Here is a 16,186-nt window from a genome sequence, read left to right as displayed (position 1 = left end):
GCCAGACCCCAGCTCCAGTCCTGGCTGAAGGAATTGCCTGGTGTGAGACAGAGGTTGCATGAAGAAGGTGGTGTCCTTTTTGGAGATCAGATCCTCTGATCTCGGGGTGATTAGATCCCAGTGCTGTGCCATACAGGGGGCTGCAGGTCCTGCATGTTATAGACCAGGTCTGCTGGGATGCCGATCTCTGTCCTGGGCTGGACAGCCACTTGCACTGGTGGTGCCTGGTACAGCATGAGGTGGCAGATGTGGTGATAAAGCCAAGCTATTCTAGCGAGAGTTTCTTAAGTCAGTTTGGTCTCTTTGTAGTCTTCAGAAGGCTGAACTGTTGGTGCTTTTGAAGTTAGCAGGTTCCTGCTAGGGTGAAGCTGTGTTTTGTAGCAGCTTTTCAACCAGGGCTCCCATAGCGCTTTCACAGCTCCCCTGGGGAGGGTGCGAGCCACCAGCCCTGTTCGGCAGGGTTGCTCAGACCACTACGGTACCAAACGTTTCCCCGGTGCTGTGCAAGGGGAGCGGGAGCGCAACCCGGAAAGGTGTAGTTGTGAGGCTACTAGTAGCAATAGTCTCCACTGGAGGGGCAGAAAGATGGTCATGGTGCTGGAGCATGTGTCCTGCGAGGAGAGGGTGAGGGAGCTGAGCTTGTTCAGGCTGGAGAAGGCTCTGGAGTAGGTCTGCCAATACCCACAGGGGCATCATCCAGAAGATGGAGCCAGGCAGCGTGTGGTGGGAAGACAGAAAACAGGAAGTGTCGGGTGAGACAAGGAGAAGATCAGACATTTTTGCCCCAAGGACGGACAGTCAGTCAGCAGAGTTCACTGCCCAGAGAGGTTATGTAGTCTCTGTGCTTGGAGGTTTTCAAGACCAGACTATAAACCTGAACAACCTGCTGTGACCTAAGAGATGCAGCTTGGAGCAGGAGTTTGGTCTGGAGACCCCCGGGGCCCCTTCCCACAGAGTTACCCTGGGATCCTCCCTGCTTGCTCTTGTGGAAGTGGGGCGCTGCTTTTGCTCACAGAGGGGTCCAGCGGGGGGCCCTGTTTCGTGGGCACGTGTATGCCATTGCAGCAGGCCTGCCTGGGACCGCCTGACTGACTTGCTTTGTTATGATCCTCCGAGAGACCATGGGTGGACATGGGGGGGCGGTTCTTTGCTCTGTCTGCCCAGGCTCAGCAGATCTGTACTGGTGCAAAGTGGGAGAAGAGGGCAAAGGGACAGAACCCTTCTGGTGCTTTGTTTTTGCCCGAGCCCCTCTGAGACTGGGTGAAGGTCACTGGTATTGAAGCCTGTTTTATTTTCTTGTCTCCCTCTGGAGGAGTGGGAGAGGCAGGATTTGGAAATACTTATGCAACTTGCCCTGCTTGTATGATGCTAGCACACAGCTGGTGACACTTACTTCTGTAGCCTTGGGGGTTGAGAAGTGTGAATCAGAGACTGTTTTTCTCCACTGATGCTCCTATAGAAATTTGTAGAAAGTGGAAAGTCCCATTTGTAACGTTCCTGTGTTGCTCTGCCAGTATATCTGCTGCAACCTTCCCCTGGTCCAGCCTCCCAGCCCTTGCCTGGCTCTGCAAGAGTGAGTCAGCTCAGCCAACAGCATCTCCTCGCCCCGGCTTCATAATGTGCAGGCCATGATCCCAGCCCACGTGCCCTTCTAAGAGTTCAGCTGCTAGAGCGATGCTGTGTGGTTCCTGACCTCCTGCACCTGCTTCTTGCACAGGCACAGATATCTTCTGCTCTGGCTGGCTCTGGAGATGTGGTAGGTCCACACGGGAGATGGCTCAGCACTCCTTTCTTAGGTCGGAGCACTCAGTGCCATGGAAAGAAGGAGTTAAATAGGAAACAGCTGGATGGGGAGGAGGGGAAGTGATTTGCAGCTTACAGACAGTTGAGGCAGGATTTTGTTCAGGGTTTTTGTGTTTTTTGTTTTTCTTTCACAAAGTTCTATTGCTTGTTCTTGTATTTATCAAATGAGGATTTTGCTACAATGTGTTTATTTTCAGAGGACTTGGGGATTTGTACATTGCTGACTAGAACAATTGATTTTTATTTATTTGTTTATTTACTGCAGGAGAGAACTGAAGCAGTAAGTTTTCAGGCTTTAGCTGTTCTGGAGCAGTTTAATTTAGAGAAACAGCCTGATTCTGTTGCTGTGTGCAATTGACAAAAGCTCATGTAATGCTGGTGCCAGTGTGGGCTCTGCAGAGGAGCCCTGGGATCTCTCGCTCCGGTGCCCAGGTCACCTCAAGCCGTTCGCTCTGGCAGTCCAAGATGCTTCTGTCCAGGGCTGGTTGCCATCTTTTGCCCTGGAGCTCAGCGGCACATCACACAGGCTTGGCACACGACCAGCTCCTGCCAGGAGGAAAGACACAAACTGCCGGGTTTTGGGCACTTCCCAGTCTCTCATCCTGCCCTGTTCCTTCTTGTCTTGCCCAGCTCTGGTGAGGCTCCAGAAAAGCCTTTGGTCCCAGATGACACCCAAAGGTGGTGGAGACCCCAGGTTTTTTTGACAGCTGTGTAGGAGCTAGGGCTCTGTAGCAACGGGACAAGCGAGCTCAGCAGAGCCCGAGGAGGGGGATATCACTGTCCTGCAGTGGGTTTGGAAGGTGACCAGCTGGTGCCGCCTTCATCCCTTCCCCATCTTGTCCTAACAATTCTGCCCTGCTTTGGTTAAAGTTCCTGCACACCGGAGGGAAGCAAAGGCCCAGTGATGTCCCTTCAGTGAACTCCCCTTTCCCTTCTAGTGACAGCCTTCTCCTGCCACCTCCAGGCACTCTGAAACGGTGTCCAGAGGGAAACAGCGACGGCCTTTTAGGCAGCTCTGCTGCTGGATCTTGCCTGCGAAGGCTGCCTGGGCGTACCAGCTAGCATCCCTCTCCAGAGGCTGTCACCTCGGCAGCGGGCTGCCTTTGGCACTCCTCACTCTGCAAGGCAGGGCGAGCAGTGAGCTTCCCTGGGACCTGATCAGCATGCTGAAAGCTGCCTACTTGGTTCAGTACCTTCTATATTCTTTTTAAAGTATTATAATTACGCCGTTGTGATTGCCAAGGGACTTGGCAGTCCTGCCAACGTGGTGTCTCCTGCCAGCTGATGTGCACCCTGTCTTGGTTGGGTAGAGCTGCTGCAGGGGGAAGCACGGCCAGCCCGGGCTGTGCTGCTGGAGGCAGGGGCTGTACGGCTGTTGCCCTTCCCTTGCTCTGTGTACCCAAAGAGAGCCTGCAGCAGAACCCTGCTGCCAGCCTGCTGGGCTGCTGAGAGTTTGCGTCATCATGATCCCTGTAAAGTGTCCCTTTCCCAAGAAAAGCCCTTCTGTGGGTGGGTGACTTTGCCAGGTCATTGTGGAGCAGCTGGTTTTGAGAGGAGCTCCTCTCCTGCGCAGGCGTCTGGGAAGGCGGCAGGCGATGTTTATCTCAGTTGCGTTTTTTGGGGCTGGAGAGCATGTGTGTTATCATACAGTAGATGGGCCTGGTGAATAGGTGGTGTAGACAACTGTATTTCCTTACACAGGCTTGTTGCCTGCCGGGAAAGGAGCCAGCGAGGCTTTGTAGGGAGAAGTATAAAGCTTGGACAGGCTGTGGTTGGGCTTTTCCTTCAGCCGGTTCATTTTTGAGAGGTACGTGTTGCTGTGGGGCAGAGGCTGCTGCTATGATCCACCATGTGCTGGTAGGGTTTGAACCATGCAGAGACAGGTTCCAGCCTTGTGCCCTCGGTGATCTTTGGACCCTTAAATTAAGTCTGGTGCTCTGGGCAGGGACGTGAATTGTCCATCAGTCCTCAGCAGGAGTCTGGTGGGAGCAGTCTGCAGTCTGCTGCGCTGCCAGTTGTCAAGGCTGGGGAGCCAGTGGCGTGTGTGGGACAGCCAAAGATGTGTGTCCCGTGTCCTTTCCCATTTCCGTGTCTCCCACTAACTTGCAGGGGAAGTTGTGTGGCTGCCGGGCACCACAACATGGTACGACAGCTTTCCCGGAGGGAAGCAGGCAGGGAAGTCTCCTGCCAGAGCTTGCCATGCTGGTGGCCCTGCCACAGCAAGGGGAGCCACAGACCTGTGAGGGAAGAGCTGATGACCGTTCTGGGAGGCTTTTTGGTTCTCCTGAGAGCCTGTCAGTGGAGAAAGTTAAGTAGGTGAAAATCCCAGCAGCAGGCAGGATGGTGTCCCTTAAACAGACGGTGTTGGGAGCCGACTCCTGTGGCATGGGGGAGACGCAGGGACCAGGAGGGGGACAGTGCCACCAGGGAGCATCACCTCCCCAGGGTCGGTATCAGAGCTTGGAGTAGAGCACTGCAGTGTCCTGCCTTCCTTCTCCTCTCTTGCTTCCTGGAGCCTGGATCTCCTGCCTGGCCCAGTGAAATGGTGCTGCCTTCCCTGAGCCCACAGCTCGTCACTGATGCAGCATCAAGCAGGTCTGGTGATTGGGGCTCACCCCACTATCCCCTCATGTGGTACTTCTGTCTGTTAGGTTTGGGAAAGGGCAAGGTGATTTCTTCTTGTGTGGTTGCATGGCTAGAAGCCTTTGCCTGCTGGACGGGACCATGGGTGTGAGAGTGATGTGTGCAGCAGGAAGACTGGTGGCTGGAGGGTCCTGAATCTGCAGTAAGCAGTGTGGCATCTGCATTTGGGGGTGGATTTTTTTGGAGCCAGCGCTCTCCAGCACAGTGTATGGTGGGTAACAGCATGGGACGCTGCAGGACGGATGTGGATGGCACAGGTTGCTGACAGCCTTTGCTTCCCTTCTGCTGATGCCTGTGGTTTGATGAACCTCATCCAGTAAGACAAATGGATGTGACAGGATCACGGTGCCCTTCATGGCCCCATTTGCTTCCCTGCCTCTAATGGAGCTGGGCACGCAGCTCCTTGCCTTTCTCTGTTTGAGGAATGATCTCCCTTTCAGACGGCTGTGGACCTGGTGCTGCCGCAGGGGAGAGGACTGTACAGTGGCTCACAGCTGTAGGACTTCAGGCAGAAAAATCAATGTTTATATTTCTCTTAGCTGAGAAAGATTCCTTAAATAACTCCAGTAAATAAATACCTTGTAAAGTTCAAACCATGAAGGCATGGTATATGAACCAGAATGAATTTTCAAGCTCTCTCTTGCAATAAAATGGATTTCTTGAGTTCAGGCTTTATTTAGAGAAACATTTGATTGAAGAAGGGAGTTGAAGGTTGTATCTGATCTCTTTGTGGGGGTGAGCTGCTGCTTCCAGTGGCTGTGGAGCATGGTCTGGAAATGTTGGATTGCTGCTGCTGCTGGAGTATTCCCAGGAGAGTTTCTCACGTACCCAGCCAAACGGAGGGTCACTCTTCTCCTCCCCAGGGTGGTTCTTGCTGCATCTTCTGTCTCCTCAAGACCCTGCTGCTGCAATGCAGTCTGCTCGGCTGCCTTGGGAAGCTGGTTGTGCAGGTGCTGCTGCTTGGGATTCTGGAGACCAGCCAGGACCCGGTTCCCTCTGTGGACTGCACCACTGTCTCATAGCTTTCTGCACCTGCCCTCTATGGCATAAAATGTCTTCCTTCCCTTCTCTGTCCCAGCTGGTGTTGTGGTTGAACCTGGTTGTTGAGGAGACTCTAGAGAGGGAGCCAGTGGTGAGGTGCAACTCCCATGATTTAGCCTGCCATGTTCCTTGGTCTGCAGTGTCCAGAATTTGCTGTTCCCAAGAAGTGCTGAGGGCATGGGACGGGCGCAGAGGCTTCACCTGCAGAGTTGGCCCTGCCTGGTCTTGGGCAAGCAGGGCAGAGTGGAAGGGTTTGGAAGGGGACCAGTTCAGGCAGAGAGAAGCGCAGCTGGCCTGGAGCTTGGGTTCAAGGTTGGGGCTTCAGACTTGGCCGCATTATCTGGGAACAGGAGGGGGCAGGGGGAGGGCTCTGGGCTCGTGCTGCACGTTTACCTGAAGGAGAACTGTTTTGTCCTTGTGTGAAGGAGAAGGAAGCAGAAAGCTCTGTTTCAGCCCCACCTTCGCTCGAAGCTCCAGGAAATGACCCCGAGCAGGGGACAAAGAGCACCGTGCAGGGCTGGGATTCCTTCTGCTGTTTGTCAGCATGCGTGCAAGCACAGCATCACCTTCCTGAAAGCACCAGGAGGGCTGCGGTTAGGGAGAGCTGCTCCCTGCGAGCCCAGAGGTTGTCGTGGCCTGTGGAGCTGGTGGTGCTGCTGCATTTCGCTTTCTGAAAGTTGAACCTGCGTAGAAAACATCATTACGACTTTCTGCCCTTGAACAAGGTGGCTCTGGCGTGCGTTGGACCTGTTTCCCCCATCAGGGTTTCAGGCATTCCTGGGCAACACTGGAGGTTGAAGCCGAGGGCTGGTGCTGACGGCAGGGCTCTGTGGCCTCTCTGCTTCCCAGGTAAGAGGGACAGGAGCTGGAGCTGGGACGCTGTGTTCCCCTCTCCTGAGCTCAGAACATGCTGGGAGCTGTCCTGGTGGCTTTGCATCATGACCTGTTTCTGCCGGAGCTGCTGCTCACAGGCTGGCCGGGCCAGGCTTCTGGCCCCGAAGCCTATAGCCAGGTAAAAGCGCCACCACACACCACAACCTGCTTTTCTTTGCTTGACTGGTGTCTGGTGTGCGATAACACAGCTGTGGTGTAGCCCTGGTGGTGAGCCGAAAGGAGAGGAGAGAGACAGAAACAGAAAGTGAAATAGAGGTGGGCTCAAGTGATGACAAAGGAGGAAAGAATTGACCCTAGAGGCAGCAGGAAGGCAGAGGTCTCCTCCAGAGAGTACAAACAAGTTGCAGACATACAGAATTGTCAAGGTTGGGCACAGAGGCGGTGTGCTTGCTCACCGGCGTGCATCCCTACTGTGAGAGCGGGGTTGGTAGGGTTGTGGGGCTGTTTCTTTGGTGTTTTGGGTGTTTTGGGTGGAAGTGTTTTGGGTGGAAGCCAGTGCATTGCCATGCTCTTGGAGAAATTGTCAGTGCCAGAGGAACAAGTGTCTGCAGAGAAATGACTGGATTGATGGTTGTGCCCTTCCTGGAAGCAAGGTCCTGACCATGCCAGCTCAGGGAAACACATGGCACCCCCGTGCACCAGGTGGCCTTGCCCTCATGATATTGTCTTTTTTTCTTGCAGCCACTCCCACTCTCCTGGCTCCATGGCTGCCGTCCGCGAGTGGTCCTGCACCCGCTGCACCTTTCTGAACCCTGTCGGCCAGCGGCAGTGCTCCATATGCGAAGCCCCCCGCCAGAAGCCCGACCTCAACCACATCCTGCGGCTCAGCGTGGAGGAACAGAAATGGGCTTGTGCCCGCTGCACCTTCAGGAACTTTCTGGGCAAGGAAACCTGTGAGGTTTGTGGCTTCACCCCAGAGCCAGGGCCCAGCAGCTCCCCCTTGCCCGTCATCAACGGCATCTTGCCTAAGCCCACTGTGCTTGCGGAGCCCAAGGGCACGTCCAAGGAGGAGGCTGCCAAGGCAGAAAGCAGCAGTGAGGACTCGGAGGGGAAGAGCCCCGACGAAGCAGAGCTGGAGAGTGGCTGGGCTTGCCAGCGCTGCACACTGCACAACACGCCGATGGCCAATTCCTGCTCTGCTTGTGGCGGCCCACGCAAGCTCTCCCTGCCCAAGATCCCACCAGAGGCGCTGGTCGTCCCTGAAGTCATCACCCCTGCCGGATTTCACATGGCCCCCTCTACCCCACAGCCTTTAGTCTCCGCAGACATCTCTGATGGTGACGCCGTGGCCACCCAGGGCCCAGTGGCTATGGAACAAGAGGCCCAGAAGCTACCAGCCTTCAGTCCCTTCTCCCCGGGGCTCCAGAACAACCCTGTGCCCCGAAGCCGCCGGGAGGTGCCCCCGCAGCTGCAGATGCCGGGCCCCGAAGCCTCCCAGCCTGCAGCTCAGAGTGCAGCGGGGCAGAAGGGCTCTCCGCAGGGTCAGGCCAGGGCTGCCCCGGCTGCCCGCTTCCAAGAGCTGCTGTCCAACAAGCGGCTGAGCGTGCTGGAGGAGGAGATGGAGGTCAGTCCATCCCACTGGAAGTGCAGCTCCTGCTCCCTGCTTAACTCGGCTGGGGCTGGCAAATGCGAGGCTTGCAGTGCCCAGAAAGGCAGTGACACCATCAATCTGGTGGGGGACTCGGTGAGATTTACCCCGTGCAGCCCCTCCAGCCCTGACTTCACCACCTGGTCCTGTTCCAAGTGCACCCTGAAGAACCCCACCCTGGCCCAGAAGTGCAAAGCCTGCGGCTCCTCCAAGCTGCACGGCTTCCAGGAGCATGGGACACAGGGCGAGCCGTCCCCTCGCTGCCCCGACTGCGGGGCTTGCGACAAGGGCGGCTGCTCCTCCTGTGGTGGCAGGGCCCCGTCTGCCCGCAAGGTCGCCCGCCTCTTCCCATCCCAGCTACCCACCAGCCAGGAGAGGCCAGGCCAGTGGGCTTGTCCTGCTTGCACCTTACTCAACGAGCTCAAGGCCAAGCACTGTGTTGCCTGCCATACCCCGCAGCAGTACGTGGCCCAGCGCAAGGGCCTCAAGCCCCTGAAGAGACGGGAGAGCATGCACGTGGAGAAGAGGCGGCAGACAGATGAGGGAGAGGCCAAAGCCCTGTGGGAAAACATCGTGACCTTCTGCCGGGAGGTGAGTGCTTGCTGAACTGGGCTTGTTCCTGGCTTCACTTGGAGGGGGACCCCTTCCTGCCTCCCCCGTGGGTCTGGGGCATTGCTTGGCACAGGCAGGCTGCCCTCTGTGTCTTAGGGCCCAGAGAAGATCTTCACATAACAGCGGGATGCTGGTTGTTAACACTGAAATATATTATTTTAAATTGGTGCAAGATAGTCTCTGGGCTGAAGGCAACCCATACAGTTCGCTCCTGGTCTGAAGTGAGGTATCCCGAGTGTTAACTCTGAAACTGAGTGATCGTTTAAATCAGTATGAGAGAAAATCTGGCTTGAAGGGGATGTTCTTAGGTGGTCAATACAGCTCCTTCCCTGTCCAAGGGTCGGGAAGGCTGGGAGAGAGTGTGTCCAGGTTTGCTGGTGGCACTGCTGTCTGTGGGCAGCAGCTGCGACGTGCATGGGTGCGGGAAATCTGGGGATGCAGCAGGCAGAGGCTCAAAGCACTGGCAGGGGTGCAGGCAGAGGAACTGCTGCCACTGCCAGCAACTGCAAGTGTTCAAGAGCTGCGAGCTTTTGGGTTTGGTGCTTGTGAATGCACAGCTGCAGCTGCAAATGGCTCACCCCTGGTTTGGGAAAGACAGCTGAGGTTTAGCTGTACCCTGGCTCCAGGTGAGTGTCTCAGGAGTGCATGCTAGTGCCTTCCATTCCCACTGTGAAGTATCTGGCTCAATCTATCGGGTTTCAGTCTCAAACACTGCTCTGATGGCCACATTTTTTGCCCTGAGTGGCATAAGACGCTCCTGTGAACACTGCTCTTTCCCTGCTTTCCTTCTGGGGGAAGCCTCCAGCTCTTTGGGACCAGATGGAAAGGGAGTTGCAGTCCCATTTTGACGTACAGAGAAGGCTTTCTCTGCCTGGTCTGAGGAGTGCATCCATGCCTGGGCCTCCGCTGCACAGACTGGGGACCACAGAGATGTTTGGTTTGGAAGAGAAGCTGTTGAGAATGATCCTGGTTTGGGGTTGTGGGTTGGTTTTTTTTCAATTGCTACATGTCCATCCTAACAGATGTGGGTGCCTTTATAGCAGAGACACCCTGATTCTCCTTATCCCCCTCTTTAAAGCAAGTGAGTAGCTTTTCTTGTAGGCAGTATATATCCAGTAGAATCAGGCCTGAAGGATGAATTGTGAGACAGCCAAGTTGAATTAGCAGCTTGCTGCTGCTGAGGAGGGGAGTCTGCCATGCCTGATCCAGCACAGCTCTTGGTCAGAGCTTTGGCTGAGCCCATTCAGCTCGCTAAGCTGGCAGTAACGGGCTATTAGATCAGCATGGGCCATCTCCTGAAAATCCCCCTAAACCTAAACCACTGCTATGTTCTGATAGTGTTTGTGGTAGGTCAAGGGCTCTGCAGGTCCGAGGGAAGGACTGGTTGCGGTGTGGGGCAGTGCTGCTCCCATACTCATGCTCTCTGCTCTCAGCGTGCCTGCAGCCTCCCAGCCCTGCTCCTGGTTGGGCTGGCACGTAAGGCAGCCTCCAAGCTTTCCTTCTGTCCGTGGTGTTTCACAGGCTGTTTAGCCTTCCCCTGGAGGAGAGTGCCAGGCTGGCCAAGTTCCCCTCCGCCTGTTGTCCCCCCTGCTCCAAGTCGCGTGGAGCTGCCTGCCTTGCTGCGCTGCTCCCGCTGTGGGTGCTCCCTCTTCTGCTGTTCCAGGGGGGCCTTTTCCAACTTTCTCTGGTACGTGGCCCCTGCTTCTAGCTTCACCCTTTCTCTTCCGTCTGGGAGGAGAGCAGAGCTGACCTCTTCACTAGCTGCCTCTGCACCACACATCTGCTTCCCTGTCTCGTGCTGCCCCCACTCTTGCTTATCCCACTGTATCACGCTTACTTGCTCCTCTGATTAACCATCCTTCCCCCTTTCCCAGTAACAACACACATCGGTGTGTCCCACAGAGCTGGAAGGACAGCCCCGGACTCTTGCTGTCTGTGCCATGCTCTGGCACCTCCGCCTGCGGAGCCTTTCTGTGTGCCAGGGGAGGCTCCATCTCTGTTTTCTGTTTTTGTCCATCCATCTCTGCTCTCCACTCGCTACTGGCAGCGAGGCTGTGCGGGGCAAGGCAGCAGCTTTCCTTGGCCTGTGAAGTCCCAGAGGGGTGGCAGTTTCTGGTCCAGAACGGTGTCAAGGGGGTTGTTGGCAGAGCAGGAGGAGTGAAGGAGGTCCGATGCCCAGTTTGATCACCTTGCAGGAGAAATGAGCAGGGCTACTCATCTGGTACCATCTGTGAGCAGGCTTGTCACTGCTTGGGCGTGAGAGGAGTTACCTGCTCCTCTCCCCTCTGCTCTGATGCTGCTCCTGCAGCTCTTGTGCCTCTCTTTCCTTCCGTCTCACAGGGGTATTGGTAGTGAAAACTTCTCTAAAGCATTTAGAAGTATGTGAAGGGAGACATCATGATATAAAGGTAATTAGCTTGTTAGGCAGGCTTTCCTGATGCTGCTAGGGCACTGCACTGCTGCAGCTCTCGCATTGCCTCCGTCATGATGCTGGTGAGCTCTGTGGGCTCATGTCCAGGCTCCTGCAGCCCTGTTGCATGCTGTCCTGGCCCTGATGAGACCCTGGCCCTGGTACTGGGGAGGCTGAAGGCTTCTTCCACCTCTGCTGCTTGGAAAAGTACCGCAGTGACTCCACAGGGGACAGAAAGCTTGCGGTGCCCACAGGCTGTGACTCCAGGACTGCTGCCTTGCACAGTGGGCTCCTGAGGAGCCCTGGCTGCACCCTGAGAGGTGAGTGTGCGAGGCCAGAGTGTGGCAAGATGAGATGGGTGGCTGCTTGTCAGCTGCACAGGGTAGAGGTAGAGCCAGCAAGCCCTGGGACGTGTCCTTTTTGGCCCACATCAGTGTTTGAACAGTGAAATCTATTAGCTGAAAAACACCTTTCTGCAAAAGAGGAGCTGCAAGTGCTAATTGAGGCACCACGTATAAAGTGTTCGTGTAGGATTGCAACAAAAGAGGAAGGACAACTACTAGTTTGGTGTGCATAAAAGCTAATTTAAATCAGAGCCGGCTTTTGCTGAAATAATTTAATTAACAACAATAAAGGAATCCTGGTTCTTATTTCACCCTGTGTTAAGCTGTCTGAAAAAGCCGCCGTTCCCCACTTGGTGAAGTTCTGTGCTTCCGTCCTGCCTCTGTGGCTAGTGCCTGAGGGATTATCTGCCCTTCAGTCCATCCTATTTTATTTAATATGCAACAGCTATTGCAGGTGGGTTCGGACATGGAACACCCTCCTTCCGGAATTGCTTGCCTGTTTGTGGTCTGGCTGAATCCAATTGCGAAAGCTGCCCCTAACATCCACCTCGGGGGTGGTACAGGACTGCCAAGCCCAGCACGTCCCCTCTGGGGCTGGGGCAGCTCAGCCCTTAGCACAGGGCTCAGGCTGAGAACGGTTTGCTTGCCAAGTGGCTCCTCGCAGGCTTGCTGTTAGTGTGCTTTGCCACTTTTAGAGGCAGCCAAGGTCCCCCACGGTCCAGCTTTTAGCACCAGCACAAAGCGAGAGACAGTCGCTGCCCAGGGAGGTTCGTGTGAAATAAGGAAAGGCAAATTGGAGTCACAGCCCAGAGCCTGGGGGCCGGAGAGGAGAGCTGGCTCGTGGTGGGGCTGAACGCTGGGCTTGATGTGTAAAATGCATCTGTGCCATCGCCAGCAGACACCCGGCCCCGGGCATGCTCCCCTGCCCGGCATCCGAAGGGGCTGCCCGGGCCAGGCAGGGGGGCTGGGGGCTGTGCTCACTCCTGGGGGTGCAGTCGGAAGCTTTCCAGGCCAGCCCCCCGTCCCAGGAGGCCCCGGGGAGCTGTGCGCCGCACAGCTGCGCACTGATGCTCTCCTTGCCTTTTGCTCTCGCAGAACAAAGTCAATTTTGTAGATGACAGTTTCCACCCTGGGCCTAAGTCTGTGGGATTCCCGGAAGGTGACAGTGTGCAGCAGAGGGTGAAACAGTGGCTGCGACCCCATGAAATCAACTGTAGCATCTTCAAGGACCGATCAGTGAAGTGGTCGGTGTTTCGGACACCCAGGCCCTCGGATATCCTGCAGGGACTGCTGGGGAACTGCTGGTAAGGGGAAGTGAGCCGGGCTGACACCCTCCTGCCCCTTCCTCCTTGCCCCCCTTCAACCCAGCTCCAGATCAGACCCCTCAGCCCTACTCACACCCATTTATAACCCCCAGGCGTGTACCCCATCCTCTGCCTCACCCCTTACCAAGTGGCTGCAGACCGCAGTCCCTGGCGCTGCGTGGCTGGGCAGCTGCATGCTGCCTGCCTGTGCACCGCTGAGACCGACCCATGTCCCGTCCCACCGGCAGGTTCCTGAGCGCCCTGGCCGTGCTGGCCGAGCGGCCGGAGCTGGTGGAGAGGGTGATGATCACAAGGACGTTGTGCCCCGAGGGTGCCTACCAGGTGCGGCTGTGCAAGGACGGCACGTGGACCACGGTGCTGGTGGATGACATGCTGCCGTGCGATGAGTGCGGATACCTTCTCTTCTCGCAGGTGAGCAGCCCTGGGGGGAAAAGGGGTGCTGGGAGGGGGTGGGCAGTGCTCCAGGGGCAGGAGGAGGCTTGTGAGAGGACTGATGGAGGAGGTGGAAAAGAAATACTGCTGTGGCTCAAGTGAGGCCCCTACTCGGTGCTGCATGGGGAATTCGCAGCTCGCGACCCTGCTTTTTGCTGCATCCTCAAGTCAGCTGAATTCTTTGAGACCATAATATAAATCTGTTTAGGCCCCTTTTGGCATTTTTCAGGCTGCAATGGAGAAGTTCCAGTTGCAGTTGCTTTTCCCTCGCTCCTCCCTGTAGCACAGCCACTTCACTTGCAGGGGAAACCATCCTTACTCTTCACAGCAAAAGGAAAATATTTTAACCCGTGTGTTTTGCACGGTAAGGGGCTGAGGGAAAGCTGTTTCTTCCCTCTGTGGGGAGGTCTGGCAGCTTGGCTTTGCCACCGAGGGACCGTGGAGAGGGAGGGGATCGCTCGACAAATCAGCCTGTTTCCAGCCGGTGCCCGGTTGCTTTGAGCACACTCAGTGGGATCTGTAGGATTAACGAAGCTCCCTCAGCCACTTCGGGACATCCCTGCGCATTATGTCCTGCCCTGCCTGCCAGGCCCAGGGATGCTTGCTGGGATCATGGCCATGAAGGAGACTGAGAATGTCTTTATTGAAACTCAGGCGGCAGAAACTGCCAAACAAAACAAAGTGCCGCTGTCAAGAGGAGGCAGGGACCCAGGACTGTTGGGTTGGACTTTATTCCGCAAATCCCTGTTTTAAAATACACACAGCCCAAGGCAGCATCATGTGTAGGTGTCGGGACAGGGCTTCGGCTGGGGAAATGAGGCCTGAAGAGAATTCTGTATTTGGGGAACCTTAATGTCGGCACAGCTTGAGCAGGCTCGGTAGCCCGTGCCCTCTGCAGCATGGATATGGCCCAGTCCTGGGCCAACTGCTAATTGCACTGGAGCTAATGGGCCTCGTGGGGCAGTGGTCCTGGCACGGCTGGCAGCTCTGGCTCCTGAGCCTTTACCCCAGCCCTGGGCAGAGTGGCAGGGTCTTCACGCCATGCAGGCTCAGGCACAGCGCTGCCAAGCCTGGGCTGCCTGGCCACTGTCATAGCGGAGCGGGTGATCCCACCAGGGACACTGAGTGGGGCACAGTGATTGCCAGTGCTGCTGGAAGCTGGTCCTGTTAAGGAGAAACTTAGGAGAGGGGAAGAAGAAGAAGAAGGAGTCTATGTCTGCATTTTGCCTTTCAGTAGACAGAGAGGGTCCAGATGCGTGCATTTATTTTCAGTATAAGATTTGCCCGTTTTGGTTTTTTCTTATCCATCCATCTTTCCTCTCGTACACATTTCAAGTTTGTTTTTTTTAAGATTGAAGGTTGTCACATGGGCTGGGCTTGCCTTACCTTTGTTTCCAGGGTCATCTGAATCATGATGACATTTTTCCGCCGAGTGTTTAGCTGTGTGAGATAGATGAGGGAGAGAGCAGAGAGTTTTCCAAAGGAAGGAAAATCAGGCTCTTATCTGAGCGCTGTGCCTGCATCTCAGGCAAAAATAAACAAAATGGATTTGTGGGCTCAAAAACCGGTGGAAAGCACTTGTAAGCTTTCTTTATCCATCAGAAAGAAATCTTCATGCCCTCCTTTCCTCTCCCAGCTCTTGGCTGCCACCTGTGAGTCGCACACAGTCACAGCGTACCAGTGCTTTTCCCTTGCTGCCCTCCAAGCACTGGGTACCGAACCCGACTTGCTGGGGACACAGAAGCCAGCAAATGTCTCCTTGTCTTCAGTCCTCATACATCTTCCTCTTTGCGTTCTCGCTGCAGGCAGGGGCTGGAGCGGAGGCATCTCCCCCCAGCCTCAACATACCCAGGACGAGAGGTAAAGCACAGCTGGTGACTGCACCTGCGGCACGCTCAGGACCTGCAACAATGACTTGGACAGTGGTAAAGGCTGTGCCCTGAGCCCACGTTGCCGTGGCTGATGGAGGCTTTGCAAACCTCGGGGTGCATTAGTGCAGCTTCTGCATTTCTTTCTGAATCCGTAATCGGCTTAGTGATGCCAAGAGCAATAGTCTGGCACCAGAGCAAAGTGACTCCAGGGAGAGTTTTCCCCCTGCAAAACTTGCATCTTGGAATTACGTCTTGCCACTGTCCCTGTGCTGGAGTAGAGGACTTTGCCAGTCTGCCAGGGAGTTTTTGGAGCTTATCCTTGAAACTGTGTTTCTGTTCCGTGGATGAAATCTAGTCAGTCCCCTGGCTGTGTGTGCTCTAGGCAGCCTCCTTCGCCAAAGGTGTATTGGCTTTGGTTTGCAACAGTGTGTGGGTGAAAGGCAGCTGTTCCAGATGTGCTCAATATCCTCTTCCATTGTTAAACCTTTTCAAGTCCAGGTTGAAGCAGGAGTAAGGGACTGTTAGCTTGCAAGGTGGACACCCACCCCTGCCAGCCTGACTGCCTGGGCACCCCAGGGTGCAGCTCTGTCAGCACCAGGGCCTCTTGGACATTCACTCCAGGATGTTTTTCCAAGGGGAATTAAATGGTGCAAACAAAACACTGAGCAGGTGGCAAACAGGCTCACCCTTGTACCCATCCGGACTAGCTCCTGATGACTTGGCCTTGCTGCTCCTGCCTCTGCGTCTCCCATCATAGCAGAAGGGCTGGCAGGCGTGGGTGAGAGGGGCTTTGCATTGTCCACACATGCTGCCTTTGCTTTCCCATCTCATGATGGTGTTTTTTCCTCTTTCTGCAGGCCCAGAGGAAGCAGTTGTGGGTCGCCCTCATTGAGAAGGCCCTGGCCAAGCTGCATGGTTCGTACTTTGCCCTCCAGGCGGGGCGTGCTATTGAAGGCCTGGCTACACTAACGGGTGCCCCCTGCGAGAGCCTGATGCTGCAGGTCAGCTCCACTAACCCTCGCGAGGAGCCCATTGACACTGACCTCATCTGGGCCAAAATGCTGAGTTCTAAGGAGGCTGGGTAAGACGAGGCAGGAGGGTGCCGTGGCAGGAGCATGGACACTTGGAGAGGGGGGTGAGGGGGGCCCACTCTTGTTTGTAGAGGCTCTGAGGAGAGGGGCTAGTGCATTACCTAGCGGGGAGTTCACCACCCGTGGTACTCG

At 55.6% G+C, this 16,186-nt stretch overlaps 1 protein-coding gene across 12 annotated transcripts in view; it reads left to right on the top strand.

The window, feature by feature from the left end:
• CAPN15 (calpain 15) overlaps positions 1-16,186 on the top strand; it is a 60,831-nt gene that overhangs the window by 38,894 nt on the left and 5,751 nt on the right. For 10 of the 12 annotated variants that reach the window (XM_080387346.1, XM_080387347.1, XM_080387349.1 and 7 more), the window contains 5 exons: positions 7,063-8,560; positions 12,431-12,639; positions 12,888-13,071; positions 14,898-15,017; positions 15,821-16,044. In XM_080387346.1, the coding sequence (XP_080243472.1) occupies positions 7,085-8,560; positions 12,431-12,639; positions 12,888-13,071; positions 14,898-15,017; positions 15,821-16,044 (2,213 nt within the window). In that variant the 5' untranslated portion in view covers positions 7,063-7,084. Of the gene's footprint in view, positions 1-1,778; positions 6,337-7,062; positions 8,561-12,430; positions 12,640-12,887; positions 13,072-14,897; positions 15,018-15,820; positions 16,045-16,186 lie in introns of those variants that run through there. The other 2 variants (XM_080387348.1, XM_080387355.1) reach the window with 2 other exon arrangements.

The sequence above is a fragment of the Falco punctatus genome (assembly GCF_963210335.1).
Source record: "Falco punctatus genome assembly, chromosome: 4".
NCBI lineage: Eukaryota > Metazoa > Chordata > Aves > Falconiformes > Falconidae > Falco > Falco punctatus.
This window is presented reverse-complemented; position numbering and strand designations above follow the sequence as displayed.